The sequence below is a fragment of the Panthera onca genome, chromosome C1 (genome assembly GCF_046562875.1).
Source record: "Panthera onca isolate mPanOnc1 chromosome C1, mPanOnc1 haplotype 2, whole genome shotgun sequence".
NCBI lineage: Eukaryota > Metazoa > Chordata > Mammalia > Carnivora > Felidae > Panthera > Panthera onca.
This window is the reverse complement of record NC_138346.1, coordinates 217,062,832-217,082,530: the sequence shown is the minus strand read 5'-3', so window position 1 is coordinate 217,082,530 and position 19,699 is coordinate 217,062,832. Positions and strand designations below refer to the sequence as shown.

The 19,699-nt window shown below is 47.9% G+C and overlaps 1 protein-coding gene across 1 annotated transcript in view; it reads right to left on the bottom strand.

The window, feature by feature from the left end:
• DNAJC11 (DnaJ heat shock protein family (Hsp40) member C11) overlaps positions 1–19,699 on the bottom strand; it is a 65,395-nt gene that overhangs the window by 13,025 nt on the left and 32,671 nt on the right. Inside the window, exons 5-7 of the mRNA XM_060623510.3 lie at positions 4,339–4,467; positions 3,245–3,367; positions 2,229–2,302 (exon numbers count right to left, since the gene is read on the bottom strand). Of these exons, the coding sequence (XP_060479493.1) occupies positions 2,229–2,302; positions 3,245–3,367; positions 4,339–4,467 (326 nt within the window). The remainder of the gene's footprint in view (positions 1–2,228; positions 2,303–3,244; positions 3,368–4,338; positions 4,468–19,699) is intronic.

Here is a 19,699-nt window from a genome sequence, read left to right as displayed (position 1 = left end):
TGCAAGGCGTCACTGTTGCATTAATAATAATAAACGTGACAGCTGTGATCGCAGTGTTCTTGCAAACTTTCAGTAACCGCTCATGCCCAAATGAATTAAGAATCTACTCCTCCTCTCTACAGGGCCCCTAATCCAAACTTTCCCTGGCTTCTCTCAAGTCACACCAGGTGACAGCTGTGTTATTCTGCTTCAGCCACAGCGGGGTCAGGGGAGGCAAACAGGGAGGAGACAGACTAAAGCCTAAGACAGTGGCATTTAAAAGAATCAAAGTGTAGGGGTGCCCGGGTGGCTCAGTCGGTTAAGCGTCCAACTTTGGCTCAGATCACGATCTCATGGTTCATGAGTTCGAACCCCACGTCGGGCTCTGTGCTGCTAGCTCGAGGCCTGGAGCCTGGTCTGTGTCTCCCTCTCTCTCTGCCCCTACCCGGCTCATGCTCTGTTTCTCTCTCAAAAATAAATAAATGTTAAAAAATAGAAGAATCAAACTGTAAAGACTGAGATTCCTATTTAATTAAAGTAATATGATTGAGTATTTTTATCCAGCACGTCCTACACAGAGAGACCAATTCGAGACAGAGATCGGCCAGGCAGGCAGGCAGGCAGGCACTGGGAGATGGAAAACACTCCACAGGCCGTCTGCCTTTTCGGGGCTGATTCTACACCCCGAACCAACCTTCTGATCGCTACTCTGGACTGCAAATAGCCCGACCCTAGGATCAGGGCACCCTGAAGAGCAGACACTGCATCAGCGCCCTGGTGTCCCTCTCTACACATTTGCTCAAGTCTCCTCAACTACTGGGCACTATGATGAAATTTAGTTTCCAAACCTGTAACGGCTGGTAACCAGCCAGCCCTAGTCCCCCTCCCTGGCGACCACTCACTCTGAGGCTCAACCAGAATGAGATGGCCAACAGATTTCCCTCAGTGAAGTGTCTCCTAAGTGCATCTGATGACCTGGGTGCTTGATGAAAGTACAGACTCCTAGGCCTCTCAGAGGACCTGACTGGTGTGAAGGGTGGGGGCAGGAATCTGTGCTCTGGGTTGGCATCAGGGGTGACAGAATTATGCAGACAAGCTTAGGACGGGTCTTCCCCTGAAGAACCTGGTGGGTGTGCAGAAACGCACCCGACTGCAAGTGAAAACCCTGCTTTGCAAACACAGACTATCTATCTCAGGGCTCCTTTAAAAAAATTTTTTTTTAATGTTTAATTCTTGACAAAGAGAGACAGAGTGAGCGGGGGAGGGGCAGACAGAGAGGGAGACACAGAATCCGAAGCAGGATCCAGGCTCTGAGCTGTCAGCACAGAGCCCGATGTGGGGCTCAAACTCACGAACCGTTAAATCATGACTTGAGTGGAAGTCGGATGCTTAACTGACTGAGCCATCCAGGCGCCCCTATCTCAGGGCTCCTTTCACTGTTTTCTCCTCCAGAAGAAAGAGGTTTTATTTCACCTTCCACCCAATTCTTTTATCTGAGCTCACAGAGGTGGGAAATAAGGACATCTCTGTGGTTCTAGAAGGGGAGTGATGTACAGTTCTACGAGTGGGCCTTAAAGTGCCAGCATCTGCACATCTCACTGACTGCCAGGCAGTCTCACAAGTGCTCAGTGTTTTGTTCTGAGACAGTGAGACAGAGTGAGAGAGACAGAGACAGGGAGAGAGAATCTTAAGCACACTCAGCGCAGAGCCCAATGAGGGGCTTGATCTTACGACCCTGAGATTAAGACCGGAGCTGAAATCAAGAGTCTGATGCATAACCAACTGAGCCACCCAGACGCCCTCTCACTGTTTAATAAAGACCCTTTTCAGAACTTGAAACATTCTCAGGACAAAGAAACGATCCCCACAAGTTCATAAATATTTCAGGCCACTGACCAACTTCCCCATGAATATGCTTTCCCTCCAGTCTCTCTCTCCTGGTCCTCAGTGCCCCCGGTGCGTAGGCAGGGGCCTCATCCCCACAGAGGAGGAAACCGCGGAGCACGGAGTGTTAGCCCGGCCCGGATGGGGACGAGCAGCAGACGACCCCTCTCCGCGACGGCCAACCCACAGCTCTCTCTGCAACAGGTACCCTGCCTTGGCCCCACGCCAGGGCCACAGGGTCTGCCCCCCGGTGACTTTGTATGACAGAAAAGCGAAGTCCGGATGACCTTGGCAAAAAGAACACACGGGTTCTAGTCTCCTAATCCACAAGGACCAACAAAGAGGATTTCTCTCTTTTTATTTACCATCTTGGCGTGAGATTACGGAACAGCTTCAGACCAAATAAAGGTCCCTGCAGATCCCCTGCTCCAAATTCTAACTGTTCAAAAGAGAAAAAGCGAAAGTGTTAGTGTTTTCTCTCATAGCAGCAACCCAGGTCTCAGGTAAGCACCTCTGGTTATAATTCCTTTTCATTCACTGCCGTCAGCCCTTGCCAGGGCTCTAAGAGTGGGAGCTGGAAGATTCTTAACACCTCTTCCTCACCCTTGCCAAATGGAGGACTGTTTCCACAGATCCAAAGGAGGCACGTTTCAGAAAGGAGCCCCTCTAATGAAAACGCTGCAGGCCTCTGATGGTCACAAGGGGAGACTGGCTCCCTGTGGCCCTCGCTGCCATCTGCACAGCTGCCCACTGCGGTCGGATGCGGGGGAGCCCCCCCTCCCTCGAGTTCCCGGTCTGCTCTGCTTCATTGCCTGAGGGTCTCCTGGGTGACTGGAGAGAGCCCTCAGGCGTCTGGAGCTAAGTCATCAGTGGTCCCTCACTCAGCCCTGGAGGTCCAGCCGATTCTGGCTGCCTCATTTGCTTGTCTGGGTGACTTTCAAGGCAACTCTTCAGTGTTAATTTGGCGCAGTTCAACGTGCTCAGCAAAGCTGGCTGTTAAATGACCGCCAATCAGTGGCGCAGAGCACGGACACGGCACCTGCCCTCTGAACTGGGCAGGGGGCGGGAAGAGCCTACAGGTTTCTGCCAGAAGGGAACAAAGATGCTGAGTTTCTCGAGGCTGGATTTCTGTAAGGTGGCATCTCAAGGGAGATCTTGCCGCTCTGTCCTACCTCTGAGCTGTCCAGCAGACAGAGGATTCCTTCTCAGGCACGAGACAGACTTTTCTCTTGGGGACAGCCAACTCATGCAAGTTTGACATCCACCTTTTATACAATGATGAAACCAACCCAGGTCTTTTTGAGGGTTGGCATTTAGAGTATAAATGTTCAGAAATAAGACTTGCAGTGGACAACACGATCCCGCCAGTCGACATTCTTACCTCTCCCCATCCCTTTGCAGAAGTGACTCGTCTAAGTGCAAAGTTAATGGAACCCCCTCCATTTCCATTCTGGGTTGAGAGGCTTCCGGAGAGGATGGCTGTGTCTGTAGCTGTCAAGGGTGCCTAGGAAGTGAGATTTGCTGGTAACGAATGAATCAAAGCACTAGGAAGCACAAGGACAGCAGCCTAATGAATACGCTGTATCTGCCCGGCCAAAGGTGCAAGTGACCTACAGCTCAAGTGTACAGGGATGCACGGTATGACCTCAGCTGGTTCACTTCTCTCCCACTTTGCCATCTGAACTGCACGTGGCCACCAAGGTAATGTTTTGCAAGAGTGTTAATGGGCAAATTAGAAATAAAACCAGGGAAAGACAGGGCTACATCCTGGTTCCCGGTGTACCGATGGCATCAGACTGCACAGTGACCGCCTCATGTGTCTCTCCTCCCATCGGGGGACGTCTGCACCTCTCCAGGTCTTGCTCGCCACCGGCACCGTGGAAGGGACTGAATCCAGGGCCGTACTAACCCTGGAAGCTCCACCAGAGGGGCCGGTTTCCCAGAGTTAGGACTTCATGTGATGCACTTGAGGATAAACATAGGAGTTGAGGGGGCAGAGAGACCTACTGTTACCCTCAGCAGACTGGCCCAGTGCCACATCCAAATCGTGGGTAGAAAGACGACACTTTAGTGACCCTGGGTTTAGCTGAATATTGCGTTTTCTGCACACAATAGAGTCTGCGTTAAAACTAAAACTGGTTCTTGGAATCCCCCATGGAGGTCTGTTTTCTCGCCCCGAATCATCCTGAACTTGGCCGCTACTTCTTTTAGACTGCTTGCATTTCTGCTGGGGGAGCCCTACGACCTTGGAAGCTAAGCGTCCCCTGGCACTCATGTTGCTAACACGTCAGCAAAGCAGTAACAAACAAGGTTGTGCCTGGAACTCTCTCTCCCTCTTTTTTTTTAAGTGGCTAATTACATCCTTTCATAAATAAAGATGAGAAAAACCACAGCTGCGCAGTACGTTGTGCCTCGTTAACCCGAGCCTCACTGCACTGGGGGGCGGCTTGGGAGTGGGGGGAGTCTGGGCTTTACCTCAATGGACTGGGATATGTGCATCTTGTTAATTTCAATCTGCGGAAAGCCACTTCCGGACACATCTTCGTACTCTTCCTCGTAGCGATCAAAAAGGTCAGTGGCATCGATGCCAACACTGATGGTCCCCTGGGGCAGAAAAACAAGCAGTCAGCAGCAGGGGTGGTATTTGCGGAACGAAAGACAATCTACGCTTTGGCACCCGGCGGTTCACTGAGTGTGGGCAGGACTCCGCCAGGAGGCCCGCAGAGCATGAATGTCCCAGTTCACACCAACCTGCAGGACAGCTCCACCGACTGCGAGGGTCAGAAAACCAGTCACGTCTGCAGGTCAATGACACGCCAAAGACAAGGGTCAGGGAAAGGAAAACGGTCTACGCAGTTTGATTTTTAGAGCCCAAACAGGACCCACTTCATGGCTCTAATTTTAGGTCATCTCTAGATTTAACCCACGGATGCAGAAACCGAGACACAAGCCACGTGGACCAAGCATGTTCATGTTTGAGTCTAGACACTCTTAAATCATACAACTACCTCAAAACTCTTTAAAACTTAAAGATAACTTCAGAGATGGGGTGCCTGTGGGGCTCAGTCACTTAAGCGTCTGACTCTGGGTTTTGGCTCAGGTCATGATCTCACAGTTTGTGAGTTTGGGTCCCATGTCGGGCTCTGTGCTGACAGCCTGCTTGGGATGTTCTCTCTCAAAATAAATAAACTAAAAAAAAAAAAAAAAAAAGTGCACACAAAATCAATTGTGGACAAACGGGAGATTGAAAAACTCTTCCCACCTTCTAAATCAGGTTTTGTTTTGTTTTGTTTTTCCAGAGCTAGAGAGAGTGAACAGGGGAGGGGCAGAGGAAGGGAGAGAGAGAGAAAGAGAATCCCAAGCAGGCTCCGTGATCAGTGTAGAGCCTCATGCGAGGCTCCATCCCACGACCCCTGGGATCATGACCCGAGACGGAATCAAGAGCCAGATGCTTGACCACTGAACCACCCAGGTGCCCTTCACCTTCTAAAATTAATCTGAGAATTAAGCTATGAGAAGTGGAACACCATATTCTCTCAAGAAATGTGAAGCTAAAATTTGCTGACTGATATAAAATGCTCCACACTCAGAAAATCAATGTTTATTATTTTATTGTCATAACATTTTTCAAATGGGCATATTTCTTAATCCCACATATAAATATCTGACCATGCACACGTTTTTATTCAGTTCCCTGCAGCCCGTTTAAAAAAAAAAAAAAAACTGTTTTGAGGTTTTCTTTAAAAAAATGTTTATTTATTTTGAGACAGAGGGTGCGAGCGGGGTAGAAGCAGAGAGAGAGAGAGCGAGGGAGAGAGACACAAAGACAGAGACAGAGACACAATCCCAAGCAGGCTCTGCACCATCAGCACGGAGCCCAATACAGGGCTCGAACTCATAAACCGTGAGATCACGACCGGAGCCAAAGTCAGGTGCTCAACCGTCTGAGCCACCCAGGTGCCCCCCACCCCCTCACTGAGGTTTAATTTACATATAATAACATAAACTGCACCCGCCCAAAGTGCGTAGCTCAGTGAGTTCTGACAGACATATAGACTCGCAAAACCACCTCCACAATCACGACCCAGAACACCTACCGCCCCCAAAGTAGCGTGGGAGCATGTGTTTCTGTCCCTGAGAAGGGGACATGCGAACAAAGGCGGGAGAGGGGAACGAGGGAGGACGACGCTGGAACACTAACAGCACAAGGCTTGGGAGGAGCTGGGGTTGCTGCCTGTGGCTGATCCGTGGACATCACGGGGAGGGAGGGGGGAGATCCAGGAGATGACCAGCCAAATCCTGCAGTTTTGCTGGTTTGCCAGTTATCCCAGATTTTCACGTTTACATAACGTACTACCATCATCATCACTAGTATTCTCCTCGTCAGCGGTTGACTTAAACTAAGAAGCCAGACTGGGTTTGGTGGACAGGCCTTCACTCTCCACTCCTAACATCTGCCACAGTCCCCTCTAGGGGCGTGTGGGGTGCACGGTGCGCTCCCCGTCTCAGTGTGGGTGTGAGCCGTAGGAGACACAGGCAGGTGGCTTGTGCCTTGGCCCGGGACATGCATGAAGCTGCGGTCAGCCGTGTGCCTGGACAGCGGCAGATGCATGTGAACACGGGCGGAGACAGGCGGCCAGTCCTGCAGTCCTGCTACGTGGAGAATTTATCAAAAAAGAAAGTATCACCTCCCGCAAAATAACAAAACCCCTGCATATTTACATCAGATGGCAGTCTGAATACTCTCGCCAGTGTTTTCCTCCTACTGAATGGTACAATCAGGCGGTGGCATACTTTCGGTGAAGGGCCACGGTGACTATTTTAGGTGTTGTGGATCCTACGGTCACTGTTGTAGAGGAGAACAGCCCACACCCAGCTGACCCCGGCTGTGCTCCGGTTCCAGTAAAACTCTCTTCATTCACCTTGAAATCTGAATTTCATACATTTTTCATGTCTCAAAACATAACTTTTTCTTTTGATTTTTTTTGATCATAAAAAATATAAAAACCATTCCTAGTTCATAAGTCACTTAAAACTGGGCAACTCCTGATTCGGTAAATACGCAGGGGTTTTGTTGTTTTGGGGGGGATAATTCTTTTTTGACAAATTCTCCAGGCAGCAATAAAATTAAACGTAGTGTATATTTAACAACAAAAACAAGCACTCAATTTCCATTTTCTCAGTAAGTCGATGAATTTGTAACTTGTATGAAATGTTTTTCAACATCGACCATCCGTCCATAGAGCTAACTCAGACCACATGAAAATTAAGTCTAAACTCCAGTGTCTCCTTTAATAGTTAGTTCATTGTTCTTTGAAGACCATGCCCGGAAGTGAAGGGTAGCAGCAGCAGGGATTTACAGATCAAATGGTAGTTCCTCTGTTAATTTCAGTATTTTTCCATTCTAAGGTTTGTAATGCACACATGAAAGATAAAGCCATAGCTGTGTGTGTGTTCGTTCTAGTAGCAAAAGAACCTCGCAGCTGCTAATGATGCCAGTTTTATGTGAGTGTTAACCAGATGCTTCAAATAGAAAATCAGTTAATGTTAATAATTGTTTGATTAGAATTGTAAACGTACAATGCTGTGAATTATAAGAAATGTATATTTGGTCATCTGAATGACTAAATGTATTATTGGTCTTCATCCACAAGGTTCCAGGCTCACAGCTCCAGAAACCCTAGAAATTTCTGGTGATGAGGGCGATAAAAGTGTCTTCTGTTATGTTAATGAAGGCGACTTGTGGTCTCCACCCAAAGGCGGGGGGGGGGGGGGGGGGGGGAGCCAGAGGCTGAATCAGCCAATGGCCAATGACTTAGGTCAGTCTGACTATGCAATGAGGCCTCCATAAAAATCCAAAAGGACTGGGTTCTGAGAGCTTCAGGTTGGTGAACACAGCGGAGGTACAGGGAGAGTAGGGTGTCTGGAGAAGGCACAGAAGCCCCCGTACCCATTCCCCAGACCCCGCTCTGGCTGCTGATTTGTAAACTGAAGTGTTTTCCTGAGTTCTGCAAGCCCCAAGGGGGAGGGTGTTGGAATCTGCAGCCCTCAGTCATAGGCCTTGGGCTCGGCACTGGCATCTGAAGTGGGGGGTGGGAGCAGTGTTGGAGGACTGAACCCCTAACCTGTGCAATCTGATGCCATCTCCAGGTAGACGGTGTCAGAATGGAGTTGGATTCTCGGACGCCCTGTCGGTGTCCAAGATTTGCCGGTTGTGTGCTGCCCTCATCCTCGGTGTGGGAATTGGGGGAACTCTATGAGAAAATGTTACTGTCAACTCCAGTCAGAATGTTCCACAATGAATGTAAAATTTTGTTTTTGTGGTGACACTCAAATACCAGTTTTGGTAAAGGACAGCGTTACAAGTATCTTATTGAATCAAGAGACCTATGGAGGAGTAGAAACAGTCTTGGGATTAGTTACAATGCACACAGATGCATAACCTTGTCAAAACCTGGGTAGCTCAGTCGGTTAGGCCTCTGACTCTTGATTTCAGCTCAGATCAGGATCTTGAGGTTGGGGAGCTTGAGCCCCGCGTTGGGCTCTGAGCTGACAGCAGGGAGCCTGCTTGGGATATTTTCTCTCTCTCTCTCTCTCTCTCTCATTCTGCTCCTCCACTGCTTGTGCTCTCCCTCTTCTCTCTCAAAATACATAAACAAACTTAAAAAAATAAAATAAAACAGACAAAAAAAAGCTGTGATAGTCTACCTATGAAAAAAAGCTAAAGTTGTCAAAATGTACAAATATTTTTGTGTATGCAGAGTACCAGCAATTTTTTTTTGTGAAGCTGATTCTGAACACAAAAAAATGTGTGGCGTGCCAGTGCATTAAAAATTGAATATTAGGAATGTCTGAGTCTTTAAAGGACTCCTTTTTAAAATGGCACAATAAACCCTGTAGCTTTTAAAATATTTAAGAAATTGCAATCACTGGAAATAAAGCACGTAACTCTGAAATTGAGCTCCTGAGGAAGGACAAACTGCATAAGAGAGCTCCAACAGTTTTTTTCATTTTGAAATTCCATAATGGTATTTTGGAATATCTCAATTTTTGGTAAGAATCGTTGGGTGGAGCTGTCATCTTTAATTAGTTGAATTTATCTTCTATCCTGGAACGGAACGAAAAGGCCTTGCCTGCAGCTTTGTGGCTGGCATGTAAATTTGATGAAGCAGTCAAAAGATCATAAATAAAGACAGTTTATAAAAAAAAAAAAATGTGTCAAAGAAAAATATTCCAAATGGAGGCAAAAAGACAATACCTATGAAAATACTTGGGCCAAAATATATGCTCCACAAGGTAGAAATTTAGAATTTAGACTATTTTCTTCTCAATTAAGAATACTATAGTATACAGAGAAGAATCAAATATGTTAAAAATTTCAAATTTACTAAATACAAGTGTAGAAGATGGTAGGCAATGTCATGAAAGAAAAAAAAAAAAACGCTAAAGGTACATTCTTCGGAAAAATAGTGGTGCCACAGTGAGGGAATAAGAATCCAAAGAAGGCCTCCCAGTGGGTCCTGCCTGCTGGCATGTGACCCTTGCACAGAGCCCTCTCCTTGATTCTGCACAGGACTGGGACTTGCTTTTGTCCAACAGAGTGCAGTGGGTGTGAAGGTGTAGCCTTCAGAGCTAGGTCACAGGAAGACTCGAAGCTTCTTTCAGGCCTTTGGAGGTGCTTTCTGGGGAAGCTCACTAACACGGGACAATCTATGTCCCCTGAGACTGCTATGCCGTGAGGAAGCCCAAGCCAGCCGGGGTTAGGGGGAGAAGAAGGAGAGCCACCTGGGAGGCACAAGAGTGCAAACGTCATCTTCAATGTGACCCAGCTGCCACTGGACTTCACCCATATGAGGAGACCCCCCAGGGAGAACCATCCAGCTGAGTCTGGTCAACCACAGGACCAGGAGAGAAAACCCAATTGTTCACGTGAGCCACTAAGTTTTGGTGTGATTGGTTATGCACTGATACATAACCAGAATGCAGAATATCAGAGACAAATACAGCTGATATACGTATGTGAATGTGTGCCGAAAATGATTCTGCTTCTGCTACTTTTATTTATTTTTTTAAGTAGGCTCGACATCCAACGTGGGGCTTGAACTCACGATGCTGAAATCAAGAGTCGCATGCTCTAAGCTGAGCCAGCCAGGCGCCCCTGCTTCTGCCACTTTTCATGTTCACATAATCAATATAATTTTTAAAATCTGCTTTAATATACACAGGTATGTGTTTTTTTACAGGAAATATTTTATTTTTGAAAACAGGTTTTAAATAAACCATTTCATAGTTTCTCCAATATAATAAAATCAGTGTTGGTCAATAAACATTTCAAAAAGCTGTAAAATTTTAATTATTTTAAGTACCTCTTTTTCTCTCTCAAAAACGTCCTGGGGTTTGGATGGGGAATGACGGTCACCCTATACGGGCCACTGTCAGGATGCTGGCTCATAATGAATGATATAAGCCACTGGAGCGCCTCAGGCAGGATGGCGTGGTCCCACCCTAGTTTTGCAGGCTCAATCGGGCTGCTGTGCTGAGGGGAGGAAGGAGGCAGGGAGAGCGGTCAGGGGAGCCTATTTGGTGATCCGTGTGGCAGGAACGGTGGCAACCACGGTCTTATCTCTGGGGGTTTCCTGACGGCCGCCTCATTCAACTTGTTGGTCTCGGCAGGTTTCAGTTGGTTCTCTAAGGACAGGCAATCATATCCTACACAAAAAACTACAGCCCTTTCAATATTTACATCTCCTTTATTATCTAATTGCATTGGGTGAAAACTTCCAGAATGTTAAGTATGGTTTTCTTTCCTTTCCCAAAGAAAAATTTTAGAATGATACATCTTTGTGTTAACTTCACACTGACAATCAGCCTGTGTACCAAAGGGTAGAAGAGCCCTTAAAAGCCAAAAATATTGCTCAAGTCATCAGTTTTTCAACTATTTTGTGTTTCTTTCCTTTTAATTTAAAAATTTTTAATGTTTATTTTAGAGACAGAGACAGATAGAGAGAGACAGACAGTGCGAGTGGGATGGGGCAGAGAGACAGGGAGAGAGGGAGACACAGAATCCGAAGCAGGCTCCAGGCTCCAAGCTGCCAGCACAGACCCCAATGCAGGGTGTGAACCCACAAATTGTGAGAGCATGACCTGGGCTGAAGTCAGACGTTTAACCGACAGAGCCACAGCCCATGCGCCTGAGCAGTGACTTCTGAGACTCAATAGGCTTTGGTCAGAGTCTATGGAAAAGGACTCACCCAGAAAGGTCAAGAGAGCCACTGTACGGGATGTTAGGCTCAAGAGCCAGCCACACCCGATGAAACAGACTGTCCCAGAGCATGAGTGATCACATCATTCTGGGGGCACAAGGACATGTCTCTTAATATTTTCAAGAGTGGTTTGGATGTCTGCCTTCTGCTGTTCTCCCATTTCAAGGCAATAACCTTTTGAAAATGGGCTGGTCACAGTACCAGAACCGGAGAGCTTTCTTCTCCGTGTGCTAACGAGGTATTTGGTGGCAACTTACCAACTCACTTTCAGGAACTTTCAAGACAATATGCTTTTATATGAGAAGTCACAACTTTGAGGGGTGAAAGATCTGAATTCTGACAGAAGATCAAAAAGATCAAGGAAAAGAGAAAGATAAAATAGATCTAATGCCGGGTAAATTAATGAGCCAGCGCTTTCCCAACAACTTTTCATCCAATGTATGGAGGTTTGTGTCCTTTTATTAAATTGTAATTAAATCACATTTTTCAAATAAAAAGAGTTTACAAAGGAAAATACTTGCACACTTCACTTTAGTTTTCTAGAGCAGGGTCATCGAACTTTTTCTGTCAAGGGCTAGATCATATTTTAGGTTTTGTAGACGGTTGTGGCTGAAACCACTCAGTCTGTGCTGTTACTGAAAGCACAAAAAAGCCACAGGTCATACTTAAATGAATGAGCTTTGCTGTATTCCAATAAAACTTTATTTCAGAATACTGAAATTCAAGTTTCATTTGTATTTTTGACAGAGAGAGAGCAAGAGAGAGAGAGCGAGAGCGAGCTCGAGCAGGGGGCGGGGCACAGAGAAAAGGACACAGAATCCAAAGCAGGCTCCAGGCTCTGAGCTGTCAGCACAGAGCCCGACTCAGGGCTTGAACCTATGGACTGTGCGACCATTAACTGAGCCGAAGTTGGACGCTTAACCGACTGAGCCACCCAGGCGCCCCAAGTTTCATATCATTTTTATGTGTCACAAATTCTTCTTCTTCCTTTTTTCTTTTTTTTTAAAGTAGGCTAAATGCCCAGCATGGAGTCCAGTGAGGGGCCTGAACCCATGACCTGGAGATCAAGACCTGAGCTGAGATTAAGAGCCAGATGCTCAAGCAACCGAGCCATCCAGATGCCCCTCTTGTGATTTTTTAAAAACCATTAAAGATGTAATAAAAACCATTCTTAGCCCACGGGCTGAAGAAAACTAGACAGTGGGCCACAGTTGGCTGAGCCTTGTGTTAGGGTACTCAATTCTGCCATCAGAGTATAAAAAGACAACACGACGATAGTTACAAAGTCCTTTGCATGCGTTCGTGATACCGATGAAACACCGTCAGTGGGACAGGCAGCAGCTACAGATTCCCACCTAAGACCTCTGTGATCTGTTCCGGAGATGGAAGAATCAGTCTGTCGCGTAGGGCAGTTTCCGCTGCCCAGACCACAAGCGACTGGGCTCCAGGGAGGACACTCCCCGTGGTTTCAAACCATCTTCAATCAGGCCACGGTAGTAAGAATATAACACGACTTAGCAAATGAATCCGACTTACTAGTTTCTCAGGTTTGAACTACTTAATAAAAATCACCAACTCTTAAGATGCAAAGGTTCAGGGAGGTAAACATAGGAGGAAGAGATCACCTTTTAAGCATCTATTCAACCTCTGAACGACAACCACACTGGACCACCAAATGAAGCATTCTTAAGTCAACCCTGTTTTCTTTAACCACGAAACAAAAATACACTGTAAGCAAGACAGCTTTGTGCCCCCACGCCTGCAGACTCCTGCGGCAGCTCCAAGTCAGCCGCCATCTGACCTCCCTGGGAGCCTGCTTTTTAGATGCAGAGTCCCCGGGAGCAGCCTGACAGACTCCTGTGCAGCTCCTCTGAGAATCTGCAGTTAAAAAACAGGTTTTTTTAGTGATTATTTATTTTTGAGAGAGAGAAAGACGGAGAGTGAGCAGGGGAGGGGCAGAGAGAGGGAGACGCAGAATCCGAAACAGGCTCTGGGCTCCGTGCTGTCGGTGCAGAGCCCGACGCGGGGCTGGAACTCACGAATCCCGAGATCACGACCTGAGCTGAAGTCAGATACCAATCCAATTGAGCCACCCAGGAGCCCCTCTTCCCGACAGACTTTCAACTGAAGAAGCTGTGGTTGACAGAGTTGTGGCTATTTTCTTTTTTCTTTTGTTCTTCTATCTCGATGATGACGGACAAACAAAAGGCTTCTGGTACAATTACGTCCAATAACCAATGTGGATTTTTGGTTAAACCAATAGTATTGTTGTCTTGAAACCCTCCTCCCTCCCAAAGTGAGGCTCAAGGAATAACAGAGGTGACAGAGAAGAGGTGCTAACAAGCCTTAGAAACTGGAAAAGGATGGAGATGGTCACTGAGCAGAGGAAGCCGAAACCAGGCCTCTGCTGGCTGAGGCACCGGAGGGACCAGACACCCCAGGAGCTGCCTGCTTACTAAGGGGACAAGTGACAGAGGCCTGATCTTTGAAGACATCAAGGGAAGGCATGCCAGGTCTGGCGGGAGGGGTGGGGCAGGCCCTGGAAACAGGGTCATCTCCCAGCCCGCTCCCCCCACGCCCCGACCGCAGCCAGGCCAGAGACTGGGGGTTTGGTTTCCTCTCCAGAGAGCAACCACCCGCTGAGTAGAAGAGGCCTTTCAACACTAAGCTCCGTCGAGGATGGAGGGAGTTAAGGCCGTGAATGACAAGCCCTGCCAAGCCCGGGCTTTTCTGCCTCCCTCCTCGGGAGCAGACAGCCAGAGATTATTACCACACGTTCGAGGGAAATCTCCAACACGGAAGTCGGAAACCAAGTAAAGATCAGAAAGAAGGAGAAAGAAGCAGAGAATACAAACACCAAAGAAAATGGCAAACAACCTGCAAGGAATCATATCCTTAGAAAAATAAGACATGTTGCGTTAATCGTAAAAAACAGCGCTGTGAACGCTACGTGTCAGGGACTCTCCCAAGTGTTCAACACGTGTTCCGCTTCGCTTCAGCTTTTCACTGACGACACTGCCACTGTCTCCACTTCACAGATGAACACGCCGAGGAACAAAGAGGCGAAGTGTCTGAGATGGGATGCGAACGCAGGGCATCTGTCTCTACAGCTCAAAGCACCAGAGCCCCACCTTGCACCTTCCCATGAATCAGAAAAACAACACATCTGAGAAGAGGAAACTTCGTGGATGTTACAAAATAGAGCAGGAATGTTCATGTTAAATATGAAGCTGTAACTAAATAGTAAGTTAGACTCACTTCATAACACGTGTCTCGACACACGTATACTGTCCAACGTATGCACACACAGGCTTTATACTTAGCTGAGGATAAAGATACAACCAAGACCTTCTGAGGTATGCAGAGTCTGGAAAGCAAGGTGGCGACACCTCTTAAGAGCTGAACGTCAATTTTATATCTCGGTGTTCGTGGACACCGCTGCACGTGTGTGCATGAGGAGACAAGCACGAGAACACGCGGAATGTTCTTGAACAGCAAAACCCCGGAAACGAGGGTGGGTGAGCTGGTTTACAGCAACGACAACGAACAAGCCACAGCCTCACGAGAAACACACAGACTCCAAAAGAGTATGAGGTGTGGGTAGAAAACAAGTCCCAGAGGACTACTAATAGCATGGTAGCATTTTTATAAAGCTGAAAAATAAGACCCAAACAGTGTATTACTTAAGCCTACATCCTTTTGTTTTTTTAAATGCTTATTTATTTATTTTTAGGAGAGAGAGAGAGAGAGAGAGTGAGCGCGCATGCGAGGGGGAGAGGCAGAGAGACAGGAAGACAGAGGATCCCAAGCAGGCTCTGCAAAGTCAGGAGAGAGCCAGGTGTGGGGCTCGAACCTTGAGATCAATGACCTGGGCCGAAGCCAGACACTTAACCGACTGAGCCATCCAGGCCGCCCCAAGCATACACACAATTTATGGCAAAATTTAAAAAGCAACACAAGGATGGCCATTTGGATTGTGTTTCCTTCTGGCAGGGGGGTGGGGCAGGCGGGGGCCATGGAAGCGGATGCAAGGTGTGGGCAGTACTCTTGTCCTGGGGTCAGGCGGTGGGGTCCTACATGTTCCTCACTCCTGTTACGGTTTATACATTACACGTAATCCTTTGTATCTGTATATATGCGTAGTCCTTACGTTATTTTTTCTTTTAAAAGACTTAGAGCAGAAAAAAAAGGACAAAGAAATTTGCCTTCCAGGCATCTTTTATAATGAGCTACTGGAGGATGCCCAAAAAAGGATCAATCAGGAAGACAGGGAGGCGGAAAGCCAACCCAGGAAAGGGTTGGGCCTCCGAGCTCCTCGAGGACAGGGAGGTTCTGTTTGGTGCAGCTCAGGATGTTGACTGAACGAAAAGGCATTCCTAGGAAGCTGGTGAGGAAAGTCCTGGGGCCCCAGCTGTACGCAGGCCTGGAAAGCAGGGTCCAGACTGGAATGGGAGCAGGGAGGATGAAGCGGGGATCCTGGGGGCGGGGGGTGCCACCAGGATGGGTGAGAGTATCTAAGGAGTGCGATGGAAGGGGGAAGGTTGAATCCAACAGTCTGGAAACGAAGTAGTGACAGATTTATAGAAAGCTCGTCAAAGGAACCTAGGGAGAGTTACTGACACTGTGAGGAAAAGGCCTTTCAAGAAAGGTCTGGTAGTCGTGGTACGTCCGCCTGGCTCAGCTGAGCATTTATTTGGTGAACCTTCACTTAACCCCAAAGGGGATTATAACCGCGCTGGGTGGACAAGGACGCTGGGGAACTGCATCCTTATCTTTACTGACCGCGGGAAACCGGAAAAACAGAACAGTGTAAACGTGCAACTCAGGAATACAGAAGAAATGTCTGAGGCAAGAGCTCAGGGGGCGGGGAGAGGCACGTCTCTCCTGGGTCAGGTGGGGTGGGGGCAGGAGTCAGGTGGGAAAGACGGGTGCTGGGAGGGGCGGCTGCTTGTTTCTGTAGTAAGTCTGGTACCCGACTTCGTAAACTACTTACGCGTATAACTCTGACCACAAAAACCTGCAAAAAATTTCCCCATACCTTAGACTTCAAAACTAGCATCTACTTAAAAATGATTAAAATCTCAGAAAGGTCTTGGGGCGCCTGGGTGGCTCAGTCGGTTGAGCATCCGACTTCGGCTCAGGTCATGATCTCGCAGACCGTGAGTTCAAGCCCCGTGTCGGGCTCTGTGCTGACCGCTCAGAGCCTGGAGCCTGTTTCAGATTCTGTGTCTCCCTCTCTCTCTGACCCTCCCCCATTCATGCTCTGTCTCTCTCTGTCTCAAAAATAAATAAACGTTAAAAAAAAAAAAAATTTAAAATCTCAAAAAGGTCTTATATGCATATTTAAAAATCCGTCAACTTCTTGTGCCGCGGAGTCTCAGAGGCCTCCTCTTCCGGAGGAGCTAACATAACCAAGGGACACCACGACTCCCAGGCAGGGCCTGGAGACCGCCAGAGGTCATCAAAGCGCTCCAGCCGGGACGGAGCACCACCCGCCGGCCTGGCACCCACTCCCACACTGGCTCTGTGAACAGCCGGGAAAACTTATTTTTATCTTAATTATGTAACTGCCCCCCTTCCCCCCACTTGGAAGATGCAGGTCCCTGCTGCTCTGTGTTCGGGACGAGATGGTGGATGAAAGTGCGGTTTCCTTCAGCCCCCAGCAGCCCACCTCGTTCACTGCTCCTTAGACCGAGCCAAGATCATCTCCGTGCCGTCGGTTCTGTTCTCTCGAACTGTCACAAATTAAGGCCAGTTGCTGCTTTTCAACAGGGAAATGGAGATGTGCCTCTTGGCCCTCAGCTGCTAATAATTTCCACCATCACTGTTCCAGACACACTGGTCTCTTTGCCTCTACTCGAACATACCAGATCCAGTATCCCTCTGCACTGGCTGCTCCCTCCATCCAGAAGGCTCTTCCCCGATATCCACACGGATGACTTGTCTCATCTTTGTTCCAACGTTATCCTCTCAGCAAGGCCTGACCACCCTATTTCAAATTGCTTTCCTCCCCCCGGACCTTGACCTAGCTTCCCGCCATAGCACGGTCACGTTCTAATGTATTATATGCTTTATGTATTGTGTTTATTGTCTCTCTCGGCCAGTACCCAAGAGGGCAGGGTCTCGTCTGTTATTCTCTGCTGCACGTCCACATCTGGCACAGGATCTGGCTCCTTACAGGCACCCAATTTAAACTGCTTTGTGAATAAATGAATCATCTTTATCGTACTCATTCCCAACCTGCAAAATACTCTAAACTGTTGTTAACACTGAGTCAAATAAAGACCACCATTTCCCCATCTCCCCTTCTCTTAGCTAGCACGTCTAACCTTGCCATTCTAGTTCACTGGGATCTTTTAGAATCTTGGCTTTGTCCTTCGGCCTTGGATCACCTGTGAATATGACAAACACATCTTCACTGACATCATTCACAGAAATTCTGAGCATGACAAGTTACAGCCTTTCTCCCATGAGGAGAAGCTTCTCACCAGGCTGGGGATGATGCATTAATCAACCCTCTTTGAGTAGAATCAGGTGTTCATTCAGCCAGGAATGTTCCATTCTGAATTATTTTCATGTTTGTATTTTATCTGGCCATAAGGATAATGTGAGAAATTTCTGTCAAATGCATTCTCAATTACTAACTGAAAATTCCACCCAAAGAGGCAATTGCTTTAAGAGGCACTGTGCAGTTTGCCTGTTTTATAGCTGACGAGCCCATGGTGGCTCTTGTGAGATGGTCTCTGCAGATTCATTCTGGGATCAAAGTCAGAACCCATGTTCTCTCATGTTGGAGGATCAATCTCAAACTTACCAGAGTTTCCAAGGACGCCACCCCCCTGGGCCGCCCTCCCTGCATAAACCAAAGTCTCTAATTCTGACGCCTTGTTTCTAAGTGGTTACACCACCAGGATGGGGACAGCAGCCGGCCCTTCTCTTCTGCAAAAGCTCTGCTTTATCCAACAGCCTTCTCGGACTCGGTCCCCTCTTCCGTGCCAACTTCCCAATTTCTTCACTCTCGACAGCTGCCCATTTCTGCACACATTACGTCGCCCCTTCCTGACATTGAGCGCAACCAACATATGGGCTCGAACAGCTTTTCTTCTGTACGATTTTCCTGTCGGCGAAGCCGAGTCAGTTTATGACATCAGAGTCATTTCCACCGAACAGAATGAAGTCATAGCCACAGGCTCATTCGGATGCCTATAATCATTAGCCATGGCAAGTGAAACACGGCTTTTCAAAAACCCTTTAAAAATAATTGAGTAATGTAATCCTGTGTCTTTATGAAAACACTCTGGGATTTAAAAATATTTTTACTGTTATAGGTCTTCCTTGATACATTTTTTAAATGTTTCCTGATACAGCTGGATTCTATTTTTAAGCTATTACAGGAACCAAACCAATAAGCTGGCCTTTCTAAAATCAGAAAGGAGGTCTTGCCAGGGAGTTTACGTTAAGCTCTGTACAGCGAAAAGAGAATGGAAGGTCCAGGAAATGATGTGCCGATCTCCAGGAACTGTTACGTAAAGGGGTCAGAAAGCAAGCAGTCCATACCCCCAGGGGCAGACAGTGACAGCCCCCCAACAGTCTTTGACTTAACAGTGTGCTTCACACGGGATGGGAACAAGTTCATTAGGAGGCAGTAACAAAGTCCCGACTGCGCTGCCCGCGACCTGTCATCTTTAGACTCCCAGAGTGGCTGCCGTGAGAGAGACAGAAGGTTTATGGGCATTAACAAAGAAAGGAATGAAAATAATCAGTATGAAGTGAACATGGCACGGAACAACCCTACTGCATCGTCTTAAGTCTCTGAATGTCAAGACGCGTCGATGGATTAAGCAAATAAAACCAAGATCTTGAAGAGGGAGGGAGGGTGGCCGTGGCCGTCCAGTCAGAGTCCAGTCACGCACGGCGCACTCGGTGTGGAGGAGCCTCATCGTCTGTCTGGCCGCAAACTACCCCCTACGCCTGCTCAATGTGAGGGCCCGGGAGATCCCAGGACACCAGCAACCCAAGCCTCGCGTTTTCCAGCAGGGAACACGACTCTACTCTCACGCAGCAAAGACAGAAAACAGGGGCAATGAAACTAAGGACTTTGGAGTCTCTTGACCCCAAGCAGTGGGCTTTGTGGCAAACCTTTCATTTCACCCAAGAGGAAACAGAGCGAAGACTGGAGAAGTGACCTGACCCCGGGCCCAGAACAAGAGGGTGGAATCAGAATCCCAGTGCAGGGCTCCGGACTCCAGGTGGAAAGCGCTATCGTGCTGCCTCTGGCGTCTGGGCGTCTGTGCGTGCGTGAGTGTGCGTGTGCACGCGTGCCATCGGTGGCTCCCACGCGGGAACTGGGGATTCCGCTCATCGCTTCTAAGCACCACTGTGCTTTCCAAAGCTCATTTCACACAAACCAAGACTCACAGGTAGCTGGCCACACCGAGACTCCACAAGGCCAAGGCCACGGGAGAAGGCTGACGGTGTTGTCAGAGGGCCACTTTGAAATCCCAACTGCCAGACCCCATCCAAACCCACCCCATGGGCCCAGAACTACCTGACCAAACCAAGTATTTCCCACG